Source organism: Mercenaria mercenaria, chromosome 8 (genome assembly GCF_021730395.1).
Source record: "Mercenaria mercenaria strain notata chromosome 8, MADL_Memer_1, whole genome shotgun sequence".
NCBI lineage: Eukaryota > Metazoa > Mollusca > Bivalvia > Venerida > Veneridae > Mercenaria > Mercenaria mercenaria.
The window spans coordinates 55311601-55337695 of NC_069368.1; the positions used below are offsets into that span (position 1 = coordinate 55311601).

Sequence of the window (26095 nt, forward strand, 5' to 3'; positions counted from 1 at the left end):
TTATTCCCCTTTCGCGGTCAAAATAATTTATGCAAGTGTTTTAGCTCGGAGCTGTATCGGGACAAGGAATATAGTGTTTGGAAGCAAACAAAATTAAACATAATTTTGCAATCGACGTTGGATTACATGTTCTTCTGATGCCTTTTTCGGTTTTCTCCCACTGCTATTGTAGTTCATACCGAGCGTTATTACGGGTCCATCACCTGTGGGAAATAATATCTACATTCGCCCAATTCTTTTCCATTGAAAATTAAGATGTTCATTTTATGAACAGCAAAAGGAAAAGCGCCAAAATTACGACAACGCTGCTTAGTGATAACGGGCAGCTGTTTTGAGGACGTCCGCGTATAGTCAGGGAGAACGTTCCTTAGATGACGTCGCAATTGTTCCGTCTGGTAAGCAGAATGGCCGGGAAGCTGATTTTAATATTAAATGCAATAAAATGTGCGAAGTTTATAACATAATCTTGTTTACTAATGGAAAGGAAAGATAATGTAAATATAAGAAATGAAATAGTTTTTCCCGAAGTTCATGCGAAATGAACGACAGAATAGGATCTGCAAATTAAATATGAGTGCTATTCATTGATTTGCCTATTCTATTTTGTCGTCCATTTCGCAAGAACTTCGAAAAACATCTTATTTAGATTACAAGGAAAGGATATGAAAAGCAATAAAAACTCTATATTTCCAGTTATAAAATAAGATCCTTTCTCTATATCTAAAGCGCATATAATGTAACTTGATTATGTTAGATTGTGCTCGTGTAAAGAACAAGTCACAAAAAACTAGGAATTCTGTATTTTGAAATGTTGTTATTGCTTTTAGTCCACTCCATATGAAATAGATTGTACAATTATAACGTTATGTATCTGTTTGTACTGAATGCTTGACATATTTGAATATCTAAGACAATAACTTTGGCAAAACTAAAGAGAAAGCAATTACACTAAATAAATCCCACCCACTTAGCTCAGTAGGGAAAGTGTTGGTCTACGGATCGCGCGGTCGCGAGTTCGATCCCCAGGCGGGGCGTATATTTTCCGTGACGATTTGATAAAATACATTGTGTCTGAAATCATTTGTCCTCCACCTCTGATAATTCATGTGGGGAAGTTGGCAGTTACTTGCGGAGAACAGGTTTGTACCGGTACAGAATCGAATCCAGGAACACTGGTTAGGTTAACTGCCCGCCGTTGCATGACTGAAATCCTGTTGAAAAACGGCGTTAAACCCACAACAGACAAACACTAAATAAACTGAAAATTGTAAAAATGGAAGCGACGGTCTTAATAATTAAGATATATCTGGAATAATGATAACATAAGATCAGTTTTGTACCGAACTGTTTACATTAAAATAATGTTGATTTCAACAAAGTAGAAGCACTAATATAATGTACAGCAATTAAGTATATAAGAACTCCGTTACTTAATCCAACTCCGCCTGTAATACTAATACCTAGTCACAAATAACTATTCACTCTTTCATGACGATATCGTTTCAGCTGATAAAAGAAACTAAAGGAAACCTGATAAAAATTGTTGTGAAATGCATAAACGTAACTATTTGAACTGTTTCTTTCGTTTTCAAGCACTGTTCATACCGATACGGACACTGTTAACACCACAATTCGCCTTTTTCTTTAATTTTCATTGTGTTAAGTTTAAACTGTTGTAATAGGTGCAATAACGGTTATTGCTGGATGCAGAAACGTTAAAGAATAGCATGCAAACTCGGTATCGCGCAAGACGGTGTGACGTATTAAACGATCTCTGAAGAATGATCCGCCTTTTTGGTCAGAAACTGTTTCACACATTACTTTTTGATGCTAATTGCCTCGTGGTTAGATCAGATTTTGTTTTGCATTATTATATATCTGAAGCGACGAAGTGGGCAATTTTAATGGAAAAAGGAATCACCTGTAAGCCGAACTTTTATATTATGTCGTTCTAACATAGAAACAAATTGTACGGGTGATATACTTCTGATCAGTATTGATGAAATAAAATATAATTCACTTGCAGAAAAAGTCACGAAATTTAAGTATTATTAGTGGTAATTACCAATCAGCAGGCATGATAAATCCCCAATAGAGGAAACATTATCCATCAAGAGCAGCACATCACTACAATTTATTTCTCTCATTTGTATTAACCTTAATTCTCAAATTAATTTGATGACAGTCAGTAATAACAATTTGCCTTTTTCTTTGAAAGACTTTTAATTATGCTCCAATTTGGCATTAAATATTAAACATGTGATTAACTCGTAGAATCCCTTTTGGAAAAATATCTGTTACACAACTGACATTAATGATTATTAAAATCTCGTGCTGGAGGGTGATTACTGGGATGTAGGACAAAATAGCCTCATTAAAACTGACAACGTTCAATCAAAGGATTCCATGTACTAAATCAAATGTCTTGAAAATAAATACAATAGTTACATGTACTATATAAATCAGCATTTTTCTTATTAAATAACCATCTTGAAGCGACACTCGATTTACTTTTCATTTAATAGACATCTAAAATATCTTCTTGTATACCTTTGGATCGAAATGTGTAAATTACGCAATTTATCTTGAACGTTCAAGAAAAAATATTTTGATCAACTCAGTACCGCCTACTGTACACTGTTAACTTTCTAAACAAAATGTTGCATTCTTAATACGTTGCAGACGGATGACCGTACTATAAAATGCACTTCTGATCTTAGCAAGCATTCTATTTAGTGCAATAAAATATACGCGAGGTCATTACCCAATTGAGTTTAAATCAGTATTATGTACATTTAGTATCTTGTCTTGTATTGCGTAATAATAGATCCGCATGTTCATATTAAAATGTGTCCTAATTAAATCATGCGTGTTGCATATCAACATATCTACTGTTGTAAATATGATATATTTTATGTTATGTTCACTGTTTTAAACGACAACGCCAATTTACGGTAACACCGCCTACAATGGTTATCAAAATAGCGGTATATACGTATAAAATGAAAATCCGGTAAGGCAGAGCTACTTATTAATAAACAGAGTTGAAAGATAAACCTATCTGCATATGGTTGAGAAAACACAATGCCAAATTGTCATTGTCGTTTAATTGGGCAAAGGGATGTTTACGCATACATTCGTAAAAGCCGACATTAACGATCGTTTCCATGATGGTATTTTGTGTTTACTTGGTTTTATTAGCTCACCTGAGCACGAAGTTCTAAAGGATTAGCTTTTGTGGTCAGTGATTGTCCATCGTCGTCCGTCAACACCTCCCAGCCTAAACCACAAGTCCGATTTTGATGAAACTTTACAGGAATGTTCCTTGTAAGATCCTCATTAAAAATTAATCAAAGAAGTGAATTCTGTACAAAACTTTTGTTGCCATGGCAACCGAAAGAAAAAATCTTCTTATCCAAAACCAAAGTAGGTAGGGCTTTGATATTTGGTATGTGGCATCATCTCATGGTCCTCTACCAAGTTTGTTCAAATTGTCCTCTTAGAGACAAATATGGCCCCGCCCTGGAGGGGGGGGGGGGTCACATGGTTTACATAGTTTTATATTTGGAAAAACTTTGAAAATGTTCTTGACCAAAACCACGGGGCCTAGGGCTTAAATATTTAGTATGTAGCATCATCTGGTAGTCCTCTACTAAGATTATTCAAATAATTTCCCTAGGGTCAAATATGGCCCAGCCCAAGGGTCACATGGTTTATATAGACTTATATAGGGAAAAACTTTGAACATCTTCTTGTCTAAAACCACAGGGCCTAGGTCTTTGGTATTTTGTATGTGACATCATCTAGTAGTCTTCTACAAAATTGTTCCAATTGTGCCCCTAGGGTCAAATATGGCCCCGCCCTTGGGGTCACATTGTTTATATAGACTTATAAAGGGAACAACTTTGAAAATCTTCTTGTCCAAAACCACAAAGCCTAGGGCTTTGATATTTGTAATGAAGCATCATCTAGTGGTTCTCTACCAAGTTTATTCAAACTTTCCCCCTAGGGTCAAATATGGCCCCGCCCCGGGGGACACATGGTTTATATAGACTTATAAAGGGGAAAACTTTGAAAATCTTCTTGTACAAAATCACATTAGCTAGGGCTTTGTTTTTTGTATGTAACACCATCTAGTGGCCCTCTACTAAGACTGTTCAAATTATCCCCCTAGGGTTAAATATGGTTCCGCCCTAGGGGTCACATGGTTTATATAGACTTATATAGGGATAAAACTTTAAAAAATCTTCTTGTTTAATATAGTCTTAAAATTTGGATGACATGTACAGTTTTGCACACCGATCTTAAAACTGATCTTCATTGACCATGAATGTGACCAACTGACCTACTTTCTTGTTTTTAAGATACAGCCTTGAAATTTGGATGACATGTACAGTTTTTGCACACCGATCTAAATCTTTCACGACCATGAATGTACCCTAGACCACTCCTGTTTTTTAGATACAGCCATGAAAAGTGATGACATTACAGTTAGCACACCCATCGAAAACCGCATCAGTGACCATGAATGTACCTACTGACTACTTTCTTGTTTGTAAGATACAGAAAGATATTACAGTATGAATAACAGGCTGAGCAGCCATTTTCCATGAAGCAGGTTTTAAGATAATTAAAATGTTGTGTAACAAAGGAGATGATTGTTTGAAATAACTGACATTAAATAAAATATAAGTTGTTACAAATTTAATAGTTTTATTAAGTTCAGAGGATAATAAATGACATACAGATTGAAAATGTGTGTTACAATAAAGAATGTCTGTTGTCCCTGGATAAATTATTCTCGTCTCGCACAATGAATAAAAGTGAAAATAACACTTTTTTTTGTTATAAGGAAGCTAAAAAGGGACTTTGTTTTTAATTTCAATGTAAATGCGTTTTGGTTTCTTGAAAACGAAAACGTTATCGCCTACTAACCAATTTTATGTACAAAGTGTCTTTTTTTTATAATTATGTGTTTGATAAACAAAATAAATAAAGACAAACTTATTAAATGATTACGCCTCAAATATTTTAACTTTCAACCTTAGAATCAAGCCATTCTCCTATCAACATTGTTTGGGTACAGGAATGAAAGGCGACAGAAAAGTCATCTCTAACCAACATAATACAAATTTTGACTCAAAGGCTCAGGACCCGTATTCCTGAACGGTTTATGTCTGAATTTAAGACTCAGAAATTTGCCTTATGTATGTGTTTGTAAATTGTGTACGGGTTTTTATGAAAAGTGTCACGAACCCATATATCACAGCAAAACGCTATGCGAAGTTCAGAGATATAGACAAATATTAATTTGATGAATACTGACCCAGAAAGCATTGTTACTATTGAGGGTTGACTGCCACACCCAGTGTTTCTTTGTAAAAAAAGCCAAACGTTACTTAATCAGTCTTAAATGATGTTAATGTGGCGTGGTGTGAGATATTTTATTAATATTTTTTATTTTGTTTAAAGCAGATGTTAGGAATTGAAGTAATTTAATAACAAAAATACTGTTCAAACAATAATTACGCTTTGGGGCTTACATTTAAAGATAGGAGAAAGATATTCCTAGGACTAATTCTGATACCATTATTGCATGTTATGTAGATAAGCCTGTTTCATTTGGGATATTAGTGTGATTAAAAGTAACAGACATGTCTGGATTAATCCCTTTACAATTAAAAACTATAACCCTATAAGTTTGCATTAGTGTCAACTCATTGTGGCACGCGTTATTTTTTTAAATAAATTGGAGATGTTTCAAAAGGTAGTAGTGCTCTTTAATTATAAAAAACAAACCTCTTTGGGAAAGACTTATTGTTCAACATATTTATATTAATTATCATCAAACCCGTGTATGTCAGATTATTGTCAATGCATTATGTAACTGTATCTTGGTATTGACAACATGCTATTTTACTAGCTTCTGATGTCTTACCATATAAATAAGCTGCGATGTTAGAAACGTTTCTAAAGAATTACTATTTCCTTGGGGTATCTGCTTTATTTCAACGAGTTGAATGGTGAAATGCTATATCAGATTATATAAGTTTGAAAAGCAGTGAACAATTTAGAAGAAACGTGTTTTCGCCCTGATAGGACGAACATTTTAGTGAGAAGAAGCCGCTTCGGAATAGTAAACATTTGTCTTGAATCGTAAAGGATTTAAAGGATTTATGTTGCAAACATAGTTAAAGAAGCAAAGAATTTCAGTGTTTTTAAAACTATGTCGCATGGAATTGAGATATAAAATCTGTGAAATCCTAATCTTACTATACATATAGAATTTCAACAATTTCAGCTGTCAGATTTATTTAAATATCACAGCAGGGCTTATGTAGGTTGCCGGTGTAGCGTTGTGTGGGAAGAAGCGATTTTTTACAATTGATACAGTGGTTTCTACAGGAAGGTATTTATGCGTTTATATTACTCCCATATGGAAAGCTTTGAATTGTGGTATTTTCTTCAAGTGGAAACAGCCCGGAGAATTGAAGTTTTACGATGAAATTACTTTAGACTTTATTGCGGCATTAACTCTGTGTATTGAATATAATATTTGATTGTTGTGCAACGCCCAATGTCTTGTAAGTGAACTCGAACTTACAGACGCGCCACAGAATAACTGTAATCTTTTGTATTTCCGTAATGGATTTTATACATGATTTACGTGAAACAAAATAACTGAAAAAAAAATACAAATATCTCGTTACAAATTAGCTGTGACAAAACTTAGGTTAAAACCATGTCTTTAATGTCTAACAGTCTCTGAATGAATGAAGCAGCATGCGCAGTATTTGATGTATTTAGTTGTAATTAGACCGCATTTTGTTTCTACCGGGTTATTTATCTATGTTTTAAAATCTATCAAACCCGTTTGAAGGAATATTTATTCAGTTAGGGACTAATTTGCCACCTGTCATCTTGAAATATAGCTGTTACGGTATCATACCAGTATCAGGTTAATTTTCACTAAGTTCATGTGGGAGGAAAAACTAGGTCATTAGATTAAGGGTACTGAATAAACTGTATTGTTCTGTAATTCAGAAATGGCAATACATAATTTGCATAAAAAAGAGAAATATCTCGTGCAAGTATCTACTAGACTACAACTGACAGCGACATATATTAGGCCAAGGCAATGTATTAATATCAAAACATTGAATGAATGTAGCAGTATGCGCAATAATGGATGTAATATTTGGGGTTTAGACCACACTTTATTTCTGTAGGGTAAGATAGTTATTTATCTTTGTTTTAAAAGAGTGTGACTGCATACGTTTGCAAATGAAGTTGTAATACACATTAATTCATAGAGGGCCTAAATTGGCTCCTGTCATTTTGCAGTATAGCTTTTCAAACCAGTTTTCCTAAAATGACTATAACGTAGTTCATGTGGGAGGAAAAAGTATGTCACTTATGGCATGTCAAACGTTGCTAAATTATATATGTATGTTATTATAATTTTTGTATGTTTGTTATTGTTATTCAATGTCGTGTCATTCATATTCTAAGTGTTACCATTGTTATTCTATATGTCGTTATTCTTATTGTATGTTCGATATTCTTATTGTAAAAGACGCTATTGTTGTTGTATATTCATTATTGTTTTTGTAAGCTTGATATTCTTATTGTATGTGGGATTTCCCGCGATATAAATAGCACACGCGATATAAATAGCACAGCGACGCTATACAAAATTAATACAATCACATAACATAGAATAAGAATGACACGTTTTGTAAATATCGTCAGATATTGAACAACAATGATGACTTTTACCATAAGAATATCGAACATACAATAAGAATAACGACATATTCAATAATAATGGCACGACATTGATTGATACAATAAGAATAACGAAACATAGAATAACAGTAATGACTTTTACCGTAAGAATATCGAACATACAATAAAAATAACGAAATATAGAATAACAATAATGACTTTTAGAATATGAATGACAAGACATTGAATAACAATATCAAACATACAATAATAATAACATACATGTATAATTTAGCAACGTTTGACATGCCATAGTCACTAGGTTGTGGTGGTTCTTTAATGTCAGATATTAACTATTTCTTGCTGTAGAGACGCCGATACACTGACTTCTTTGAAACGTATTTTGGTTGTTTTCTTTAAATAGCATAGTTCTTTGTACAGAGTATATTTAAACGTCGGTTATAGTTGTTATATCTTAACATATTGCTTGCTGCCGGCAAGTGATAATGCCTTTGCAACCAGCGCGGACCAAGATTAGCCTGCACATACTGTTCAGTCAGTAAGTTTTCAGTGAACATCCCTTCAAATAATAAATGGTACTGCCTAAATTGAATGATGGAGCAGTCCATTTTAGAAATTTAACAGGCTAAAGGTAATTCTGTATTGTATTGCATATCGATGTGGCGGTTTTCTGGTTTGTAAATGCCAGCTGTAAAGCACATCTGAACAAATAGTATTGCATGAAAATGCCCACCCGCTTAGCTCAGTAGGAAGTGCGCAGATCTACGGATCTCGGGGTGGCGAGTTCGATCCCCGGGCATGGCGTGTGTTCTCCGTGACGATTTGATAAAAGACATTGTGTCTGATATCATTCGTCCTCAACCTCTGATTCTTGTGAGGAAGTTAGCAGTTACTTAAAACAGGTTTGTAGCCCGCCGTTACATATAACTGAAATACTGTTGCAAAACGGCGTTAAACCCAAAACAAACAGACAAACAAATGACATGAAAAAAGTGTTATATAATGACAGTATTAATAATAACGCCAAGATAATTTCTCGTTGCAAAAAGCAGTGTATTTATGTATTTTTAATTGCACTGAACCATACTATAAATAACTGCTACAGTTCACAGATATATAGCAATGACTCGCAAATCTTCCATGCAGTGTCCATGTGATATTCTTTCATTTGTTCTAAATTAATTTAAACACATTTTAAGTATGGAGGCAGATCAAGAATTGTTTTTTTTTATATTTTATGAAAGTTGCAAGAGAAAGTTCAATAAGTACCTGGAAAGTGCTCCCTTTTCTTTATATATCATCAATAACCGATGAACTTTAATGTATTGTAATGTTATGTAGATATATTAGGACATCGCTTGATTTGTCAAAATCATTTTTACTTTAGACAAATAATAATTAAATGATTGTCGACCGTGGCAACGTCCTGTGACGTCATCCGGCCCACTTTTTTGCCTTTTCCTATTACAGGCTGATCCTAAAGATCGTATAGTGCTGCAATATTCATCATAACTAATTAATGCTTTGTGGTTATTAAAGTTTACCCATCAGCTAAAGTACCTCCTGATATGATCATTCCGAAACAAAATTGAGAAAGGTTTACTTTTACATAGAAAATTAATTCTTTATTTTATCAGTTGGTACTTTGAACTATCTTCGATATTGATTATAAGGATCTATAAAATTTTAATGTTACCAAAAATTTGGAAAATTACAGGTAAAATCTACGTTGTTTCTTTCCATATTTCGGTTATAATTCTTTATACATCTCCACTTTGCGGGAATCTTGCAAACTGCACTGTTTTGGCGGTGTACACCTATCAGCCGTTTTATATGGTCGATCGTATAGTGATTTTATTTAGTACAGTCATAAAAACATGAGGTACAAAGTTCTTTAAATATGATTTATTCATTCCAAAGTCCGAAATTATCCTGAATTAATTAATACATAAAATCTCTCTCTCTCTAGATGCACATTTAAAATAAATAATTCTATCTTTCTTAAATTAATTTATCCATAGTTTCGAAATAGTCCTTTAAAATAAAATAAGTTTAATAATAATAATTTAGAATTAAATGCCAAAACTGAGAGACACTCATCATCTTACAGCTATGTCCGGTAGCTGAGGCGCTCTGCAGCAAAAGTGCTGCCTAGCTAAGGTGCTCTCCCATCCTACCTCCTAAACCCACACAGAGACCAGGGTTATATAGCAAAACCTTAAAGGATGATGTGTCAAATGCTGACCATTTCTCATGCCACCTTAGTGGAATCAGTATATAATATATTCTAACAAGGTATATTTAAGGAAAGCTATCCAGTAACATGTTATAATAATGATAGATATCTGCACGCCGAAAAAATACCACGGTGGCACTTCTCGTGCTTTTTCTAAACTTGCTGACCCTTAAATTAGTCTCGCCTTTACTATAGTCTGGCTACTTTAAAGAAAATGAATATGATTTCAAGTTTAGAAAATAGTTAAAATCAAAATCTTATTAATTACAATAATGATACAGTCATAGTATTATATTTAGGGCAATAAGCCATTTGCACTTGAAAGATTTTGTTTTCACCTCCCAAATTAAGGTAATTCTAAGGTAATTAAAGATGGCAGCTCAGTACCTTAAACAATAGACAAAATGTGGCTCTGAGAAAACTTTCTTTTTTTTATCTTAACTGTACGCTATTTTGTTCCAATAACAAATATAGTATACTATAGAATCGACCATTAAAGCATAAAAGGTCGAAAATCCCAGGGGAGTTTACATGATAATAGGTTGACATTAAAAACACTACCCTTTATAACATCTACGTTAATGATAAAGGTTAATCATGAACACAGACTTCTCTAGAGAACGGACTTGTTTCACCATATTAGGTTAAGCTATAGAAAGTTCTCAGATTTACAATCGATAGAACACAAAATACGTTATCTCAGACAACAGATGCTCTAGGATAGAACCATTTACCAAAATATCACGCTGATCTATTTAGCTTGGTAAATAATTAAACAAGTACTGATTTGAGCATCAGTTTTTTATCATTGCAGATAATGATATTTATCTTGTGTCTATGGTTTTTGTGTACAATAAAATGAAGTATTTTGTAAATCTGTTTCCTCTTTCGTCATACGTGATCTTATCATAAATGACTGAGTCATCACTCATTTCATTATGAGAACTATTTTAAATCTTGGTTTTATAGTAGATTGTCTTGAATGTCAGACTCGAATATGACAGCAAAGAACTGTCAGAGTCTAAAACTGAAGCGGGTTATTGAATCTCGATTAAGGGCAAAATTCGTAGTCATAAAATTTCAGTCAAGTGATTTCAATCATGTGACTTTCATCATGTGACTTTCGCCGTAGCCATTCAGTTATGTTATGCGGTAAATTTGGATTAGTTGTGAACAAAATTAAAACACTTGTTTCCTTCAGAGTTTGTGCGACAAAAAATCCATGTAACTTCTGACCTGTATGTTCAGTTGATGCCTTGAGATAAAACATGTAATCATGGTTATCGAATAATAAAGAATTCTATTGTCTTGTTGTCCCATTACCATGGAAACTACTGGCAGTCAACGTGATTTTATTGCATAAAAATTGCGGAAAAGAAACGTATTGTAATTTATCACGAATTTACTTTATACAAACAAATCTATATAAAGATCTGTTAGACGCATATGGCGCTAACACAAATGTAAAAAGGAGAATGTTTATCATTTTCCTGACAAAGTCGCGGTTATTAAAACAGTTTAGCTCTTGTATTTCGCACTCTATCATTTTATAAACTTCTTCAAATTTCCTGTAGTGTTGTCTAAAATGTTCAAAAATATAAAATAAAAGTCAGAACAGACCGCAACAGTACAACAAAAGCTAATACTTGCAAGTATTTTGTAAGTAAAACGTAACTATGCTCTAGGCTTGCAGATAAATAATAATTTATTATATATGTTTGAACGACTATTTCAAATATCGCTATTTTATACCTACTTGGAATAATTACGTCTTCCACATAGAGTGGGGGATTAAGTGTTGTCCTTCTGTCTATCCGACAGTCTGTATGTCACACAATTTGTCCGCGCAACTCCTCCAACACCACTCGACGGATTTACACTCAAAATCTAGAAAAGTGATCATTGCCAAACCTAGTGGTGCATGTCATCTGAACTTTTGGTTAGATATTTTTTTGGCGGAGGTATGGCCCTTAATTTTTCAAGTTTCATTATGTTTTGGCCATTTCTCTTATATTTCTCGGCGAATTCCCACAAAACCAGTGCTAAGCCTAGTTATTCATATTATTGCTATGTTCCGTTGCAATGATTTTCAGGACAGTTATGACTCTCGATTTGTCTATTATACTATGTCCGGGTCACTGTTCCAGTACCATCAGGATGAAATTCACCAAACTTTATAAATTTAAAGTGATCATTGCTAAGCAGTTAAGCATGTTCCGGTCCAATGTTTTTCAACAGGGTTATGACCATTGATTCATCAAATTTTATGATGATTTACCCACTTCTGTAATAGGGCAAGTGTACTAGGAGTAGTCAGTGCCAAGCCTAGATATCATCAGATTCGGATTAAATGATTTTCTGTGGAGTCATGACCCTTTATTTGTCACATTCTTTGATCTGTGGTACTTTTCCTACACCACTGGTTGGAGTTGACCAAACTACACAGGAGCTACCACTAACAATCCTAGTTGTGAGCATTGTTGAAATGTTATGGTTCAGTGATTTTTCATGCAGTTATGACCCTTAATTTGTGACATTTCACAATTTCTGCATGATTAGTGTTTGGAGACATACGTTTTTCGTGAAAGACAATGTCTAGCGTTATAGAAAGAGCCCCACTCGGGACGTTGACTTCGTATACAGGTAACCGCCTGCGATGAAATAATGCAATGAGGGTCACCATAGATCTTCCTCCACCATGAAAGCTGCAAAGTCGCCATATGACCTAAATTGTTTTGGTGCGACGGTAAACCCAACAAAAAAAAATAATAAATAAAATGAAATAAAAAAAGTATTATAAAAATTTTCACATAATTGTAATATTAATGTTATTCAGAAAATTTAGAAAATCTTTTCACGGCTGAATGATTTAGTCCGAAGTAAACACACACACACACATACGCACGCACATACACACGCACACACGTATGCATAATTCTTTTTTTTTATCAACGAAAAGAACGTTAAACGCTTATGACGGGGAATGTCTCGGTATGTATAGTGTCCAATGAATGGAACAAGATCAATAAAAGACTTCATCTTTTCTTCTGAAATAAATTCATACTACCTTTAGTACGCACACAAGGCTATATTTTTGCTTCTTCGGTTATGCAACTAAATCAGTCCTGTCATAATTAGGGTGCCTGATTACACGAGCAGTTCATGGATGTGATCAACCGGTATCAGCTAAACTTCGAGAACACTAAGAATCTAAATTTTGATGGGATAGCCTGTTTGCTTGTAAACTTTCCAGATGACAGGAAGCCAGGATTCCATCAAAGGTAAGTTGTTAAATATTTAATTTACTATATTTTTTCATAATCAAGCTAATGCCTATACGAAATCATGAATTATTCAACATGTTAAAACCTGGGTAAAGTATGTCGAAAAATGGTTTTCAATGATATTAAAATTACAGATTCTTCGGTTATCTTCCGGAGATAACAACTCGTTTTGGATGTGTAGATACTCTGATGATGGATTTGTCAAGTACAAGAGATGATAATGATGATGATGGTGGTGGTGAAAGTGGTGGTGGTAATGATGATAGTGGTGATAATCAAACGATGCATTTTAGCATGCATTTGCCATTCTCATCCATCAGAGGTTCGTCAGAATCATCCGGGGAACCACGAAAGACCTCTGGTATGCGAGAATGGCATTTGCAGATATGCGAAAGATTTGAAACGGGCAACCATTTTAAATTGATAATTAGATACATATATATGAATATTTTATATTTTTCAAACAAACAGCTGTGCAAACTTTTTGTTATATATTTTTGCAGATATTGAAACGGAATTTCATACGTGACTCTGGTGAAGACACCATTCATGCGGACGAACGATATTTGCATGTCCTGGCATAGGGTGAAGTTATGAGAATGAACAAAATGTTCATAAGCATTACTTGGAGGTAAGTTTACACGTAAATAGTAAAACAACATTTGAGCCGCGCCATGGGAAAACCAACATAGTGCGTTTGCGACCAGCATGGATCCAGACCAGCCTGCGCATCCGGATCCATGTTGTTTGCTCTCAAATTCTATTGCAATTAGAGAAACCGTTAGCGAACATGCTGGTCGCAAACGCACTATGTTGGTTTTCTCATGATGTGGCTCATTTATTTTGTTATTCTATTGAAAACTTTAGTCCATTTAAAGTATTTAATTATAAGGAGGTGATACTGGTCGGACCAAATTGAACGGCGTATGCCATATTAATTTTTGCTTATGCATAAATTATATGTATTTAGAAGGAACTCTATCAGATAATGCAGGTAAAGTAGGAAAATGATTTATATTGTTAACCCTTATCATGCTGGGCATGATTGATTCTGCCTTTGTTACCAGTGTAAATCATGATCAGCTTGCACATCCGTGCAGTCTGATCAAGATCTGCACTGTTCGTCATTCAGTCAGTATCCTTTTGGTAAGCACCCCTTTTAACAGTTAATGGTACTGTCCAAATTGACAGATGGAGAAGTTCATTATAGACCTTTAGCAGGGTAAGGGTAAATAATGTGGTCAGGTGGATATATCGGTAACATTATTTCTTCAACAGTTGTGAAAACCACATGTAATGCCATGTTGTACCGTTGCTGCTTTGTGAATATCTCATCCGCAACAACCCAACTAGGGCTGAGATTTATTTATGGATTCTGTCGTAAAAAGAAGGCATCAATATGAGTATTTCAGCTCTGTGACATTTTTTTTTTTTCAGATAACAACTTGGAAGATAGTGTAGTGCGCTCATATACAGTCGGGGGCTTTCAGAAAGCCCTGTCAGAGAACTTCTAGCCTCCTCCCCGTAGAATATATACCAGCAGTGGTCTTTCTACGTACATGAACAGATACAGATATCTATATTTTCGTGTCTTCAACTGCATAGTACTGAAGCTTAAAGGGCGAGCACTGTTGAATCAAACCGTACATACGGTGCGGCGGAGTGACATTAACCCGTTGGAGTTATTTCCCATTATACACTGGTATAATCAAACAGAAACGACTAGATACAATTATGAGATGATCAATATAAATCATGACTGGGTGATTAACTTCCGTTTTGCCGCAGTAACGGTTTAATCAGAACTAATACTTGTGCGTAAAATAAGAACACAAAATGAAATAACATTTGTTAAATATAGTTTTGAATATAGTTTTTACCTAGGAAATTATATAAATTGATAGAATATGTAATAAATAAATTATTGTTTAGAATGGTTATTATATCAGTGAATATGATACTCACAATACTATTTAAATGGAAAAATTGTTTTACTTAAAATATTTGATTGTCATTAACACACGTTCCACACTTAAGTATTGTATATTTAGTTTAGGTAGATAGGAGATAAAACATTACAATTATGATTGAAAACTCGTTCTGGGGCCGTATTCATAAAGCATCTTAAGTATAAGTATAAGAAATTGATTATTTACTTAAGTATTACTTAGGTAAGAAATTTATTTTACTTAAGTATATTTGTTATTCATAAAACAACTTAATAAGTAATTCTTGGCTTTTATTGTGGACGAAAACATTAAAAAAAACAACATTAATTTCAGACAGATACAACATGTACAATTATGTTTAAAGTGCTTTTATCTGAAAAACAACACTTTATTCGTACTACGACGCCATTTTGTTTTCTGACAAGTCATTTCTTACGTATCTTAAGTTTAAGCTGTTTTATGAATAGGACTTAAGTTTTTACTTAGACTTAAGCTGAAATCACCATAAACTTAAGTAAAATCTTCAACTTAAGTCAAAACTTACACTTAAGATACTTTATGAATACGGCCCCTGGAGTAAGCCTCGGATTTAGTTTAGTTGGACTTGTATTTTGTTATTGCATTGCCTAGGAAACGTGTGCTTATCGTGGCAGCTTCAAAATCGTGGCGTTATCTCTTTTGTTTCTACGTTTTTTTTCAGCTAAATTTGTTATTTCTTACTTCTTTTCACGATAGTTACATACCATGATATTTTTATAATAATCTACATGTAGTAATATTTTGATAATACAGTTATGGCCTTATCCAATTAAATTAGAATGTGAACTACTTATTTTCAATTGCCAGAAACGACAGGCGACTCGTCTATGTAATGAAAGAATAGGGTTTAAATCTAGTTCGCTTCTGAGCATATTTACAAAGTAGGGTGAGGCTGCAGCTTCTGCTTCTTCTAGTTCTGTTCTACTAATGCAATAAATACTAGTATAATATTTAGAACATATGAAAAACTTTCAGATGTTTAGGAAAATAGCATTGCTTTACTCTGTTAAAAACATTGTTGAATTAAAAGATTTAAAGAAATTGTACTCTTTAATTTTACTTGTTTGTTACTTCTTTATGTGAAATGTAGCTGTAGAGAAGTAACCATTGACAATTTAATGTGCATTTATTTTGAAGGTGCAGTGATATTTAGCTTACTCAGCTAATATAAACAGTGTCTTGGCAGAACCGTAGACTCGTTTATCAAAATAATCAGTTATCATTTACAAAAGACGTGATTAATTATGGCTTTTGTTTACTAAAAAGACAGCCATCTAATGCCAGAAGTTGATTAACTGCTTAGAAGCAAACGATAAGGAAATATCAACAGTTATGTCTCTTAGACCTGTAATCATAGGTTTTCTCAGCATGGAATCGTTATCTTTTCTCAACGTGAAATCAATATAAATTTGAGCCGTGTCATGCGAAACCCAACATAGTGGCTTTGCGACCAGCATGGATCCAGACAAGCCTGCGCATCCGCGCAGTCTGGTCAGGATCCATGCTGTTCGCTTCCAAACCCTATTGCAATTAAAGAATCTGTTAGCGAACCGCATGAATCATGACCAGACTGCGCGGATGCGCAGGCTGGTCTTGATCCATGCTAGTCGCAAAGCCACTATGCTGGTTTTCCAATGGCACGGCTCATTTAATAATTAACATAGAAATGGTTTAGTTTGATCTTTGCCTATTCTTGAAATTTTCAAAAATATGCTTTTGTTATTTATATTGTGTTTTAGCTAGTACGGCTTATGAAATACAAACTGTATGTGCTCACATAAATATGCAGTTGATTTAATATACCATGCCTACGGATACTCGATTGTGCGTGTCATATAATTATAATGAAAAGAAATGCATTTGGGAAATAACATCTGTTATCACTATTTATTGATTGCTACTTTTTTTTCGAGAAGAAAAAAACTTATGCATTCAGATTTTGTGTTATGCGCTACTGCAATATACGTAAAGAATGCATTAACATTTTCTTTTTTCATTTTATTTCCATGCCTATAAATGAAAATTCACCTTAATTTTTTTTGTATATTATTAAACTAATTTACGATGTGCACTGCGTCATCCACCATCCATTCGTCTGCACGCCTATTAACCATTTTCTTTAAAGTGAGTCTCCTGTGAAACTATGTTATGGAAGTTTATTTCACTTGGCCAAGAATTTCCTCTCTTGCACAAACAAAATGCAAGATCTTTAAATAGAAAAAAGAAACATTGAAAGGACATTTCCTTGTCAAAAATTGGCCAACTGATAATGCTGTTTCTTTTCTTTGTATACATTTTGGAAGTTAAAAGAATCTCCTGACAGGATTTCTAATTGATTTTATACCAATATCTCTACCGCGTATGTTTAGATTGTAATGTTTCTTCATGAAACATGACCACTTGCCGGCGAAGTCATTTTTCTTTCTATACACACAGTGAGAATATTACCTTTTTACAGACATGAACAGAACAGAACAGAACAGAACATAAGTTTATTTTTTCTAGGAATTGAACCGAAGTTCCTTTTCCAACTACACAAATAATAATATATATCAAGATCAGATAACAATTGCATAATTAAATACATTTACATCACAACAAATAAATAAATAAATTCGGAGAGTGAAATACAAAACAGACAATGCATTTACATCACATTATTTACACAGTTATTTCTTATTTCATTCGCTTTTAATACATAAGATGCCAGTTTTGTTAGTGTCTTTTCATTTTCAGAGTTCAACAGTTCTATAAATTTCCACATACTGGGTCTCCTCCAGTAATATTTTGGAATAAGTTCTTTTCTTATAATATTATACTTTGGGCACTTCAACACAAAATGATATTCGTCCTCTATGTCTCCATTTTCAGCACCACAAATTAAACACAGTCTATCTATTACACTGCGCATAATTTCTACAGGAAGTTCCAACATCGCAACGCTGGGCGTTGTAGTGGTGGAATTGTACTATATTATAGAGATAGTATAAAGGATGGTATTAAAATTATAAAAAAATCATTCAGATACAATTATTTGGCTCAAACTTGATCATAACTTTTTTCATCTTCAAAATGATATTTATATTTGTGGCGCTTATATCTGGGGTGATGATTCGCCAGCTTATAATGTTGTTAATGTTGACTTGTTTGAAATTCTCGAAAATGATATATGTGTATTTGAAGAATTAGGAACTGTATATGTCACTGGTGATTTTAATAGCAGTATTGGAAACAAAAATGACTTTATTGTTCATGACTGTGTCAATTCATTTACTGACGATAATGAATATATCCCTGACGGGACCTTGTATCGGGCCTCAATTGATAATGTAAGCAATGGTCACGGAGTTAAATTGCTTGACCTTTGTAAATCGTCATGTTTACGTGTTGTTAACGGTACAATAGGTGACACCTGCAAGTATACTTGCGTATCACCTAGAGGTGCTTCGGTCATTGACTATTTATTGACCCGTGAGAATAATTTTCCATTGATAAAAAGTTTTTCTATTGAATCAATCAATGAATGGAGTGATCATACTCCTTTACGTTTTACGTTATGCTGTAATAACTATGTTTCAAGGTCAGATAGTCACAAAGAGATTAAATATAAATGGAACAGTGCACATAAAGATAAATTCCGCACCGGTCTAATAGCAAAATTGCCCGAATTAAATAATATTGTTGATAATATTGATTGTACAAAAAGAGAATCTATAAATAACGTTTTAAATGGGTTTACATCTGTTATTCGTAATATAGCAGATCCATTGTTTGCAAAATGTTGTAGTTTCAATAATAGTGTACATTTTGATGACAAATCCTGTGTTAATAATTCTGATTGGTTTGACCGAGAATGTAAAAATGCAAGAGATGTGTATTTAGAAGCATTACGGGTATTTAATATTTGTAAGAATGACAGTAGCAGAGATTATTTATGTGCATGTAAAAAGGAGTATAAAGATATTATACGTAGAAAGAAAAGATTGTATTACAATAAAAAAATGTCAGAAATAGAAAAATTGAAACATAGTAAACCGAAACAGTTTTGGAAATACTTTAAAAGTAAATCTACCACAGGGAATAACAGCATACCGATAGATGTATTTAAGGAATATTTTGCAAATATTAGTAATGATATTTTTAATTGTACAAATGGTGATGCTGAAACTTTTTGTAATGAACATAATTTTGATGATAAAAATACTCCATTTGAGGAACTTGATCAACCAATTACAATCAATGAAATTTTAAATGCTGTTAAATTGTTGAAACGAGGTAAAGCTCTTGGGAGTGACTGTTTAATGAATGAATATTTTATTGAAAGTATTGATATAATAGGTGCTCATGTATGTGATTTATTTAATGCTGTGTTAAACTCAGGATTTTACCCTGAGAAATGGGCAGAGGGTGTCATTATACCTCTTCACAAAAAAGGCAGTACTGGTGACGTCAATAATTATAGAGGAATAACATTAGTCAGTTGTCTGTCAAAATTATTTACAACTGTACTTAATATTCGAACTGAATCATTTTGTGAAAGTAACAATATTGTCTCAGATGCCCAGTTTGGTTTTCGGAAAGGGCGGTCTACAGTAGATGCTATATTTGTGCTTATGTCTTTAATACGAAAGTATCTTAATGAAAATAAGCGGTTGTATGTTGTTTTTGTCGATATGATGAAGTGTTTTGATAGCATATATAGAAATGCCTTGTGGTTGAAATTGTACAAAATTGGTATACAAGGAAAATTACTTAGAATTATACGGGATATGTATCAAAAAGTTAAATCTTGTGTGAAATCTTGTTCTAGTTATTCTGATTATTTTCACTATGCTGTTGGATTAAGACAAGGGGAGGTAATCTCCCCAATTTTATTCTCTCTCTTCGTAGAGGACTTAGAACTTTATTTACAAAGTAATATGGACGCTGGTCTTTCATTCGATGATATTGTTTTAATTATGGTGCCTTTTGCTGATGATATGGCCATTTTAGGCAAGTCTCCTTCTGAACTACAAAATCATTTGGATCTTTTACATATATACTGTAACACTTGGAGATTAAAGGTTAATACAACGAAAACAAAATTAATGGCTTTTTGTAAGCGTGGGCGATTATTACCCGCAGAACACTGGACCTATGATGGCCATAACCTAGATGTTGTGAACGATTTTAACTACCTTGGTACTGTTTTTAATTATACAGGCAATTTTGCATTAAATCAAGAGTATTTGAAAGGTAAAGCGTTAAAAGCATTAAATACGTTATTTTTTAATTGTAAAAAGTTCAACTTAAAACCAAAGACTTTATGCCAGTTATTCGATGCTTTTGTCGGCTCTATTTTAGGATACGGATCTGAAATATGGGGTTATACTAAGTCTAAGGAATTGGAAAGAATACATCTGAAATTCTGTAAAAGATTATTAAATGTCAGAATAAATACATGCTCAGCAGCTGTTTACGGTGAGCTTGGTCGATACCCGTTGTATGTATCACGTTATGTTAGAATTATTAAATATTGGTGTAAAGTTAGAAATTCCAAAAACATTGTTTTAGCAACTTTGTATAAAGAAGGTTTAAATGATTGTAACAGAGGAAATAAAAACTGGGTATCAAACGTTAAAAAGTTGTTAAATGACTATGGTTTCTCAGATATTTTTAATGAAGATTGCGTTGTGGACCCCAAATTGTTTCCTAATGTTTTTAAATGTAGAGTTGTAGATACTTTCAAGCAAGAATGGGCTGGTACATTGGATCGAAGTACAGTACTTAGTAACTATAATCATTGTAAATCTGTTCTTTGCTATGAGAACTATCTTGATATATTACCACGAAATTATAGAGTTTATTTTTGTCGATTGAGAGTCTCTGCGCACCCCCTTAGAACACAAACTGGAAGATATGCAAGTAATAACATTCCACACGAACAGAGATATTGTCAATGTTGTAACCTTTTAGATTTAGAGGATGAATATCATTTCGTATGTGTATGTCCATGTTTTCAAGATATACGTAAAAAATACTTGAAAAAATACTATTATGTTAAACCGTCTATGTATAAATTTATCGAATTACTAAAGAGTCAAAATAGAACAGTCTTGATAAATATATCCAAATATATCAAAGAAGCTATTTCATTAAGAAACGCAATTTTTAATTCCCAATAGAGTATACATAGATAATTGTTCAGCCTTAGTAACAGTTCAATGTGTGTGTTCTTTGTGTTTTGTTGTATATATTCATTTGCCCTGTACATATTCACGTGATTATGATTACTATTTATATTGTATGTAGACAAGACGATGTACTTTTGTATAAGTCTGGAATAAAACATTCTGTTCTGTTCTGTTCTGTTCTATCTTCCCTATCGAGTCTATTACGGCCATAACGGCCCGTTTCTATCCTAAGGCTATGTGCAGACACACGCAATTTAGTCAAAGCAAATCGTTTGCATTTTGATAACTGGTTTAAATATCCAGCATAACTAAAGTCTGTTTTGATATATTTATATAATGACAATGTTCTGTTTGTACTAATATTTTCTAACCAGTCTTGCATAAAACAATCAATTAGTCTTTGCTTAAAAATAGTGATGCTAAAATTTTTATGCACTTCAAATGGATTCTCCCAAACGTATCCGAAACCATTCGAGCACAATAAATGTTTAACCTTACTTGTCCAGTTAACTTTACCGTTATTACAATCAGCAAGTGAACAATTATATAATGCCTTCAATATGCAGTTATCAGTATTAACAATTTTGAACCAATACTTTAAAGCACGAACATATCTATTGATATACAAAGGGTATCTACCTAGCTCTCCATAAATACTAGTGTTGCTGGTACTTAACTTTACGTTCAATATTCTCTTACAAAACTTTAAGTGTATACGTTCTATCTCTTTAGACTTAATAATTCCCCACACTTCACACGAGTAGTTGAGAACAGAGCTCACAAAGGAGTCAAATAGCTGACAATATATTTTTGGTTTCATGTCAAACTGTTTTATATTGTGTAACAAAAAGTTCATCGCCTTAAGACCTTTTCCTGAAAGCATAGTTTGATTCATATTGAAGGAACCAGACGAGTTAAACACTACACCAAGATAATTGAAATTTGTCACAGTTTCTAGAGGTTGGCCATCATATATCCAATGCTCATTTACCCGTATTCTTCCACCTTTTTAAATACCATTACTTTAGTCTTTTCGATATTGACTTCAATACCCAAACAGTCACAATAATCTTTCAGCAAGTTTAAGTTAGTTTGCAAATCCTGTGGTGTCTCAGCTACAATTGCCATATCGTCTGCATACATCAGTAACATCAGCGTGACCTCTTGTAGTGTTATTCCGTCGGTGTTGGCTTGTAGATACATTTCTAAATCTTCTATAAATAATGCATAGAAAAGTGGCGAAGTTATGTCCCCTTGTTTCAAGCCAATGAATATATTGATAAAATCCGAGTACTTGTCACAGTGTTTAATTTTACTTCTCACTTCTGTATACATAGCCCTCAACATTCTTAACATTTTTCCCGATATTCCAAGTTTATATAACTTATACCACAATGCATTTCTATTAATTGAGTCAAAAGTTTTCTTCATATCAACCATTGCAACGTACAGCCTTTTACCATTATTCAGCATATTTTCAACAAGTGTATTTAGACTAAAAATAGCATCTACCGTTGACAACCCTGGCCTGAAATCGAAATGTGCATCTGTATTAATGTGATAGTTCTTGCACCAATCACGGAGTCGATTATTCATCACTTATGTAAACAATTTTGCTATACAACTAATCAACGTAATTCCACGATAATTACTAGGTTCCCGTTCATCGCCCTTTTTATACAAGGATACTATCAAACCTTCCATCCATTTGTTTGGAAATTCGCCGCTCTCGAAAATTTTGTTAAATAAGTCCGTTATATGTCCGAGTAGTATGTCACCTGCTTCTATGAAATATTCATTTATTAGATTATCTATGGAACCCGCTTTTCCTTTTTTCAATGATTTAATTGCTTTCTCTATTTCCTCCGGGCTAATTCTAACATCAAACTGTTCATAGATAACGTCGTTGGGATCTAAATTCCTACCACAAAACTCGTCTGCATTCTCATTATTTGAAATATTAATTTCTTCGGACAGTGCTTTAAAATGTTTGAAAAAGTCTCCAATATCAATATTTTCTCCCTTTTTACTATTTTTCTTCGAGAAATACTTCCAAAACTCCTGCGGTTTCTTTGTTCTTAAATTCTCTATTTCAATCATTTTTCGTTTTTTATACATCATTTTTTTCTTTTTTATAAATGTTTTATATTCACACTTTTTCGAATGTAACAACTGCCTGTTTACGGAAGTTTTCACGATATTAAAAGCACGCAATGCGTCAATATATTCCGTTTTCTTCTCATAACATTCCTTGTCAAACCATTCAGACATTTTAACCGGGGACACTTTTGGCTTAAAGGCTACTTTGTCTCTGTATTTAATTGTTTTTGCAAATAGAGGTGACGCAGCATCATTCATTAGACTTACAAAATCGTCAGCACATGTATTAATTGATTCACTGTTATTCAAAACATGGTTAAACTCTGGTAATTTTGATATTATTAACCTTCTAATTTCATCCCTTCTCGCACTATCCCATCTAATATAAGTGCGTTCATCTATAGGTAAATCTGTCTGCTCCCTTAACCTTTCGCATGATAAAGTGAATGATAACGGCGTATGGTCCGAGAATTCATTGAAATCAGCAACTGTAAAATCGTTGATGTGAAAAAAGTCTTCTTGCTTACATAACAAGTAATCGATCACGCTACTACCGTGCTCACAACAAAAGGTGTATGTACCACTGGGTTCTAATATACCGTTACATATCCGTATTCCCGTGCTTTTGCAAAGATCAAGTAATTGTAATCCGTGCGAATTACTGACTGAGTCCATCGACACACGTTTTAACGGGACGTCTGGCACATATGAATCGTCATTAAGAAAAGGGATATTCGTGTCATAATCTATATAGTCTGGTTTGAGTCCTACCCTAGAGTTTAAATCTCCAGCAACTATAGTAGTGCCTAACAGCTGAAAATCACATATATCAGATTGTAATATTTCAAATAGATTACAATTAACACAATTATAAGCTGGAGAGCTCTCACCCCATAGGTATACACCGCATATATACAAATCAGTTTCAAAGGAAAAATATGCTTTGTCTAGCTTAAGCCACACAATTTTCTTTATAATATATAGCAATACCACCAGAACTTCTTCTGGCTCTTTTATTTTGAAATTTTCTATATAAATTGTGACTAACATAACCGTTTAACTTCACATTGCTTTTCGATTGGTCCATGATTCTAAAAGAAAAACAATGTCGTTATCCGATATAAGGTTTGCAAAGTCTTCATTTTGAATTTTATCATTTGTTAATCCATGAGCGTTCCAAGCACACACTTTGATATCACCCTCCTGTGCGACCTATTGCACCTGGTCGTATTTTCCATTTGAGTACACATGACCATTTACTATTAACTTGTTGTATCTAATGTATGCCTCTTGTCCATCCGCCCTCGCTTTCATCATAATTGGTACGAGTTTTCTACGTTGAGTGCACTTCCGCCGGAAACTGATCATGCATGTAGTAACCCGAATTCTTCTCAATATTGCCTCTAAATGCCTTTACTGACTTCTTATTTTCATTTTCATTGAACACTGCCAAGATATTTCTTGGTTTGCCCTCGATTTTTCTACCGATACGATGCACACGATTTATCGATATTGAATTAAAATCCGTCTCCGGCATCTTAAGTGTGTCCTTAAGAAAGCTGTTCACTAATTCAAGGGTTTTGGTCTGCGTTTCGGTTTCATCTTCGTGTATTCCACCGATAATTAAATTGTTCATCATTGCTTTAGATTCTAAGTCTGTCATCGTATCCTTAAGTCTATCACTTTGTTCCTTCAGTTTACGGACATCGTCCCTGGTTTTATCTATGTCAAACTCATTGCTTTCTACACGGGTTTCCATTGACTCGATATTGACTGGCGGGTGACACGCGAGTCTATGTCGCTCCATAATTTTGTCATTTTGTCATCAACATTCCTCACCTTTTCTTCCAAGCCCTCTAATTTATCTAGTCTTTTCGTCACTTCTGAGAATTTTGACGTTATTTCTGAAAATTTCGATGATAAGAAGTTCATAATGTCTGCGTTTGTAACATTACTTTGAGGTGATTGCTGGGATTTATTGTTAATATTCTGCATGTTCATTGGTACTGACACTGGGGAATAGCCATTATACATCATGTTTGGTACATTATTGTATACTTGTCCGACTGGTGAAGGCGCATTATATGTTAATCCAACATTTTGACCGTTAGGATTCATAATTGTTTTTTGTTGTAAATGGCTCAGTGATAAACAGTTACCTTGATCAATTAAAACATTACTATCACCTGTATTAGCCCCTGCGGCCAGTAATTGCATAAATGATCCAGAGCACGTATTATCCCAGGTAGGGCTTCCCGCCGTTTTTGCTTCTTCGTTACCTTTTTCAGTTTTCAATTCAGTTCCTTTACTACTGTTTTTTCTCTTTTTCTGGTTATTTTTCGACATAGGCAGCATACCATATTAACATCCTCATGTTATCCCATTAGCTTATACACATATTTCTACTGTTACTGTTTTTTAAAGCTTTTAAAATCCAATTTTAAGTCTCTCCTCAAAAACATGTAAACATCTCACTATCTGACCTTGACCTTGAGTGTTGAGTGTTAATATTATTTACTCAAATGCTCTTTGATTGTCCTTGAGTAACCCTCTACCACAATTGTT

General features: G+C 33.7%; 2 protein-coding genes across 3 annotated transcripts in view; one reads left to right on the plus strand and one right to left on the minus strand.

Moving 5' to 3' along the window:
• Positions 1-26095, plus strand: part of LOC123566304 (small conductance calcium-activated potassium channel protein 1-like) — a 275631-nt gene that overhangs the window by 88096 nt on the left and 161440 nt on the right. The gene's annotated exons all lie outside the window — the stretch shown is intronic.
• LOC128558889 (uncharacterized) lies at positions 23030-24844 on the minus strand. Its single transcript, XM_053549157.1, has 2 exons — positions 24752-24844; positions 23030-24343 (listed from the first exon to the last, which is right to left on the minus strand). The coding sequence occupies exons 1-2, from the start codon at positions 24842-24844 to the stop codon at positions 23030-23032; spliced, it is 1407 nt and encodes a 468-aa protein (XP_053405132.1).

Bases quoted from the DNA above. Each gene is read 5' to 3' on its own strand.
- LOC128558889 (XM_053549157.1), bottom strand. From the start codon at position 24,844: ATGAAAGCGAGGGCGGATGGACAAGAGGCATACATTAGATACAACAAG. The intron at 24,344-24,751 runs GTGCAATAGGTC...TGTGATTTTCAG, and splicing joins CAAATGGAAAATACGACCAG to CTGTTAGGCACTACTATAGT.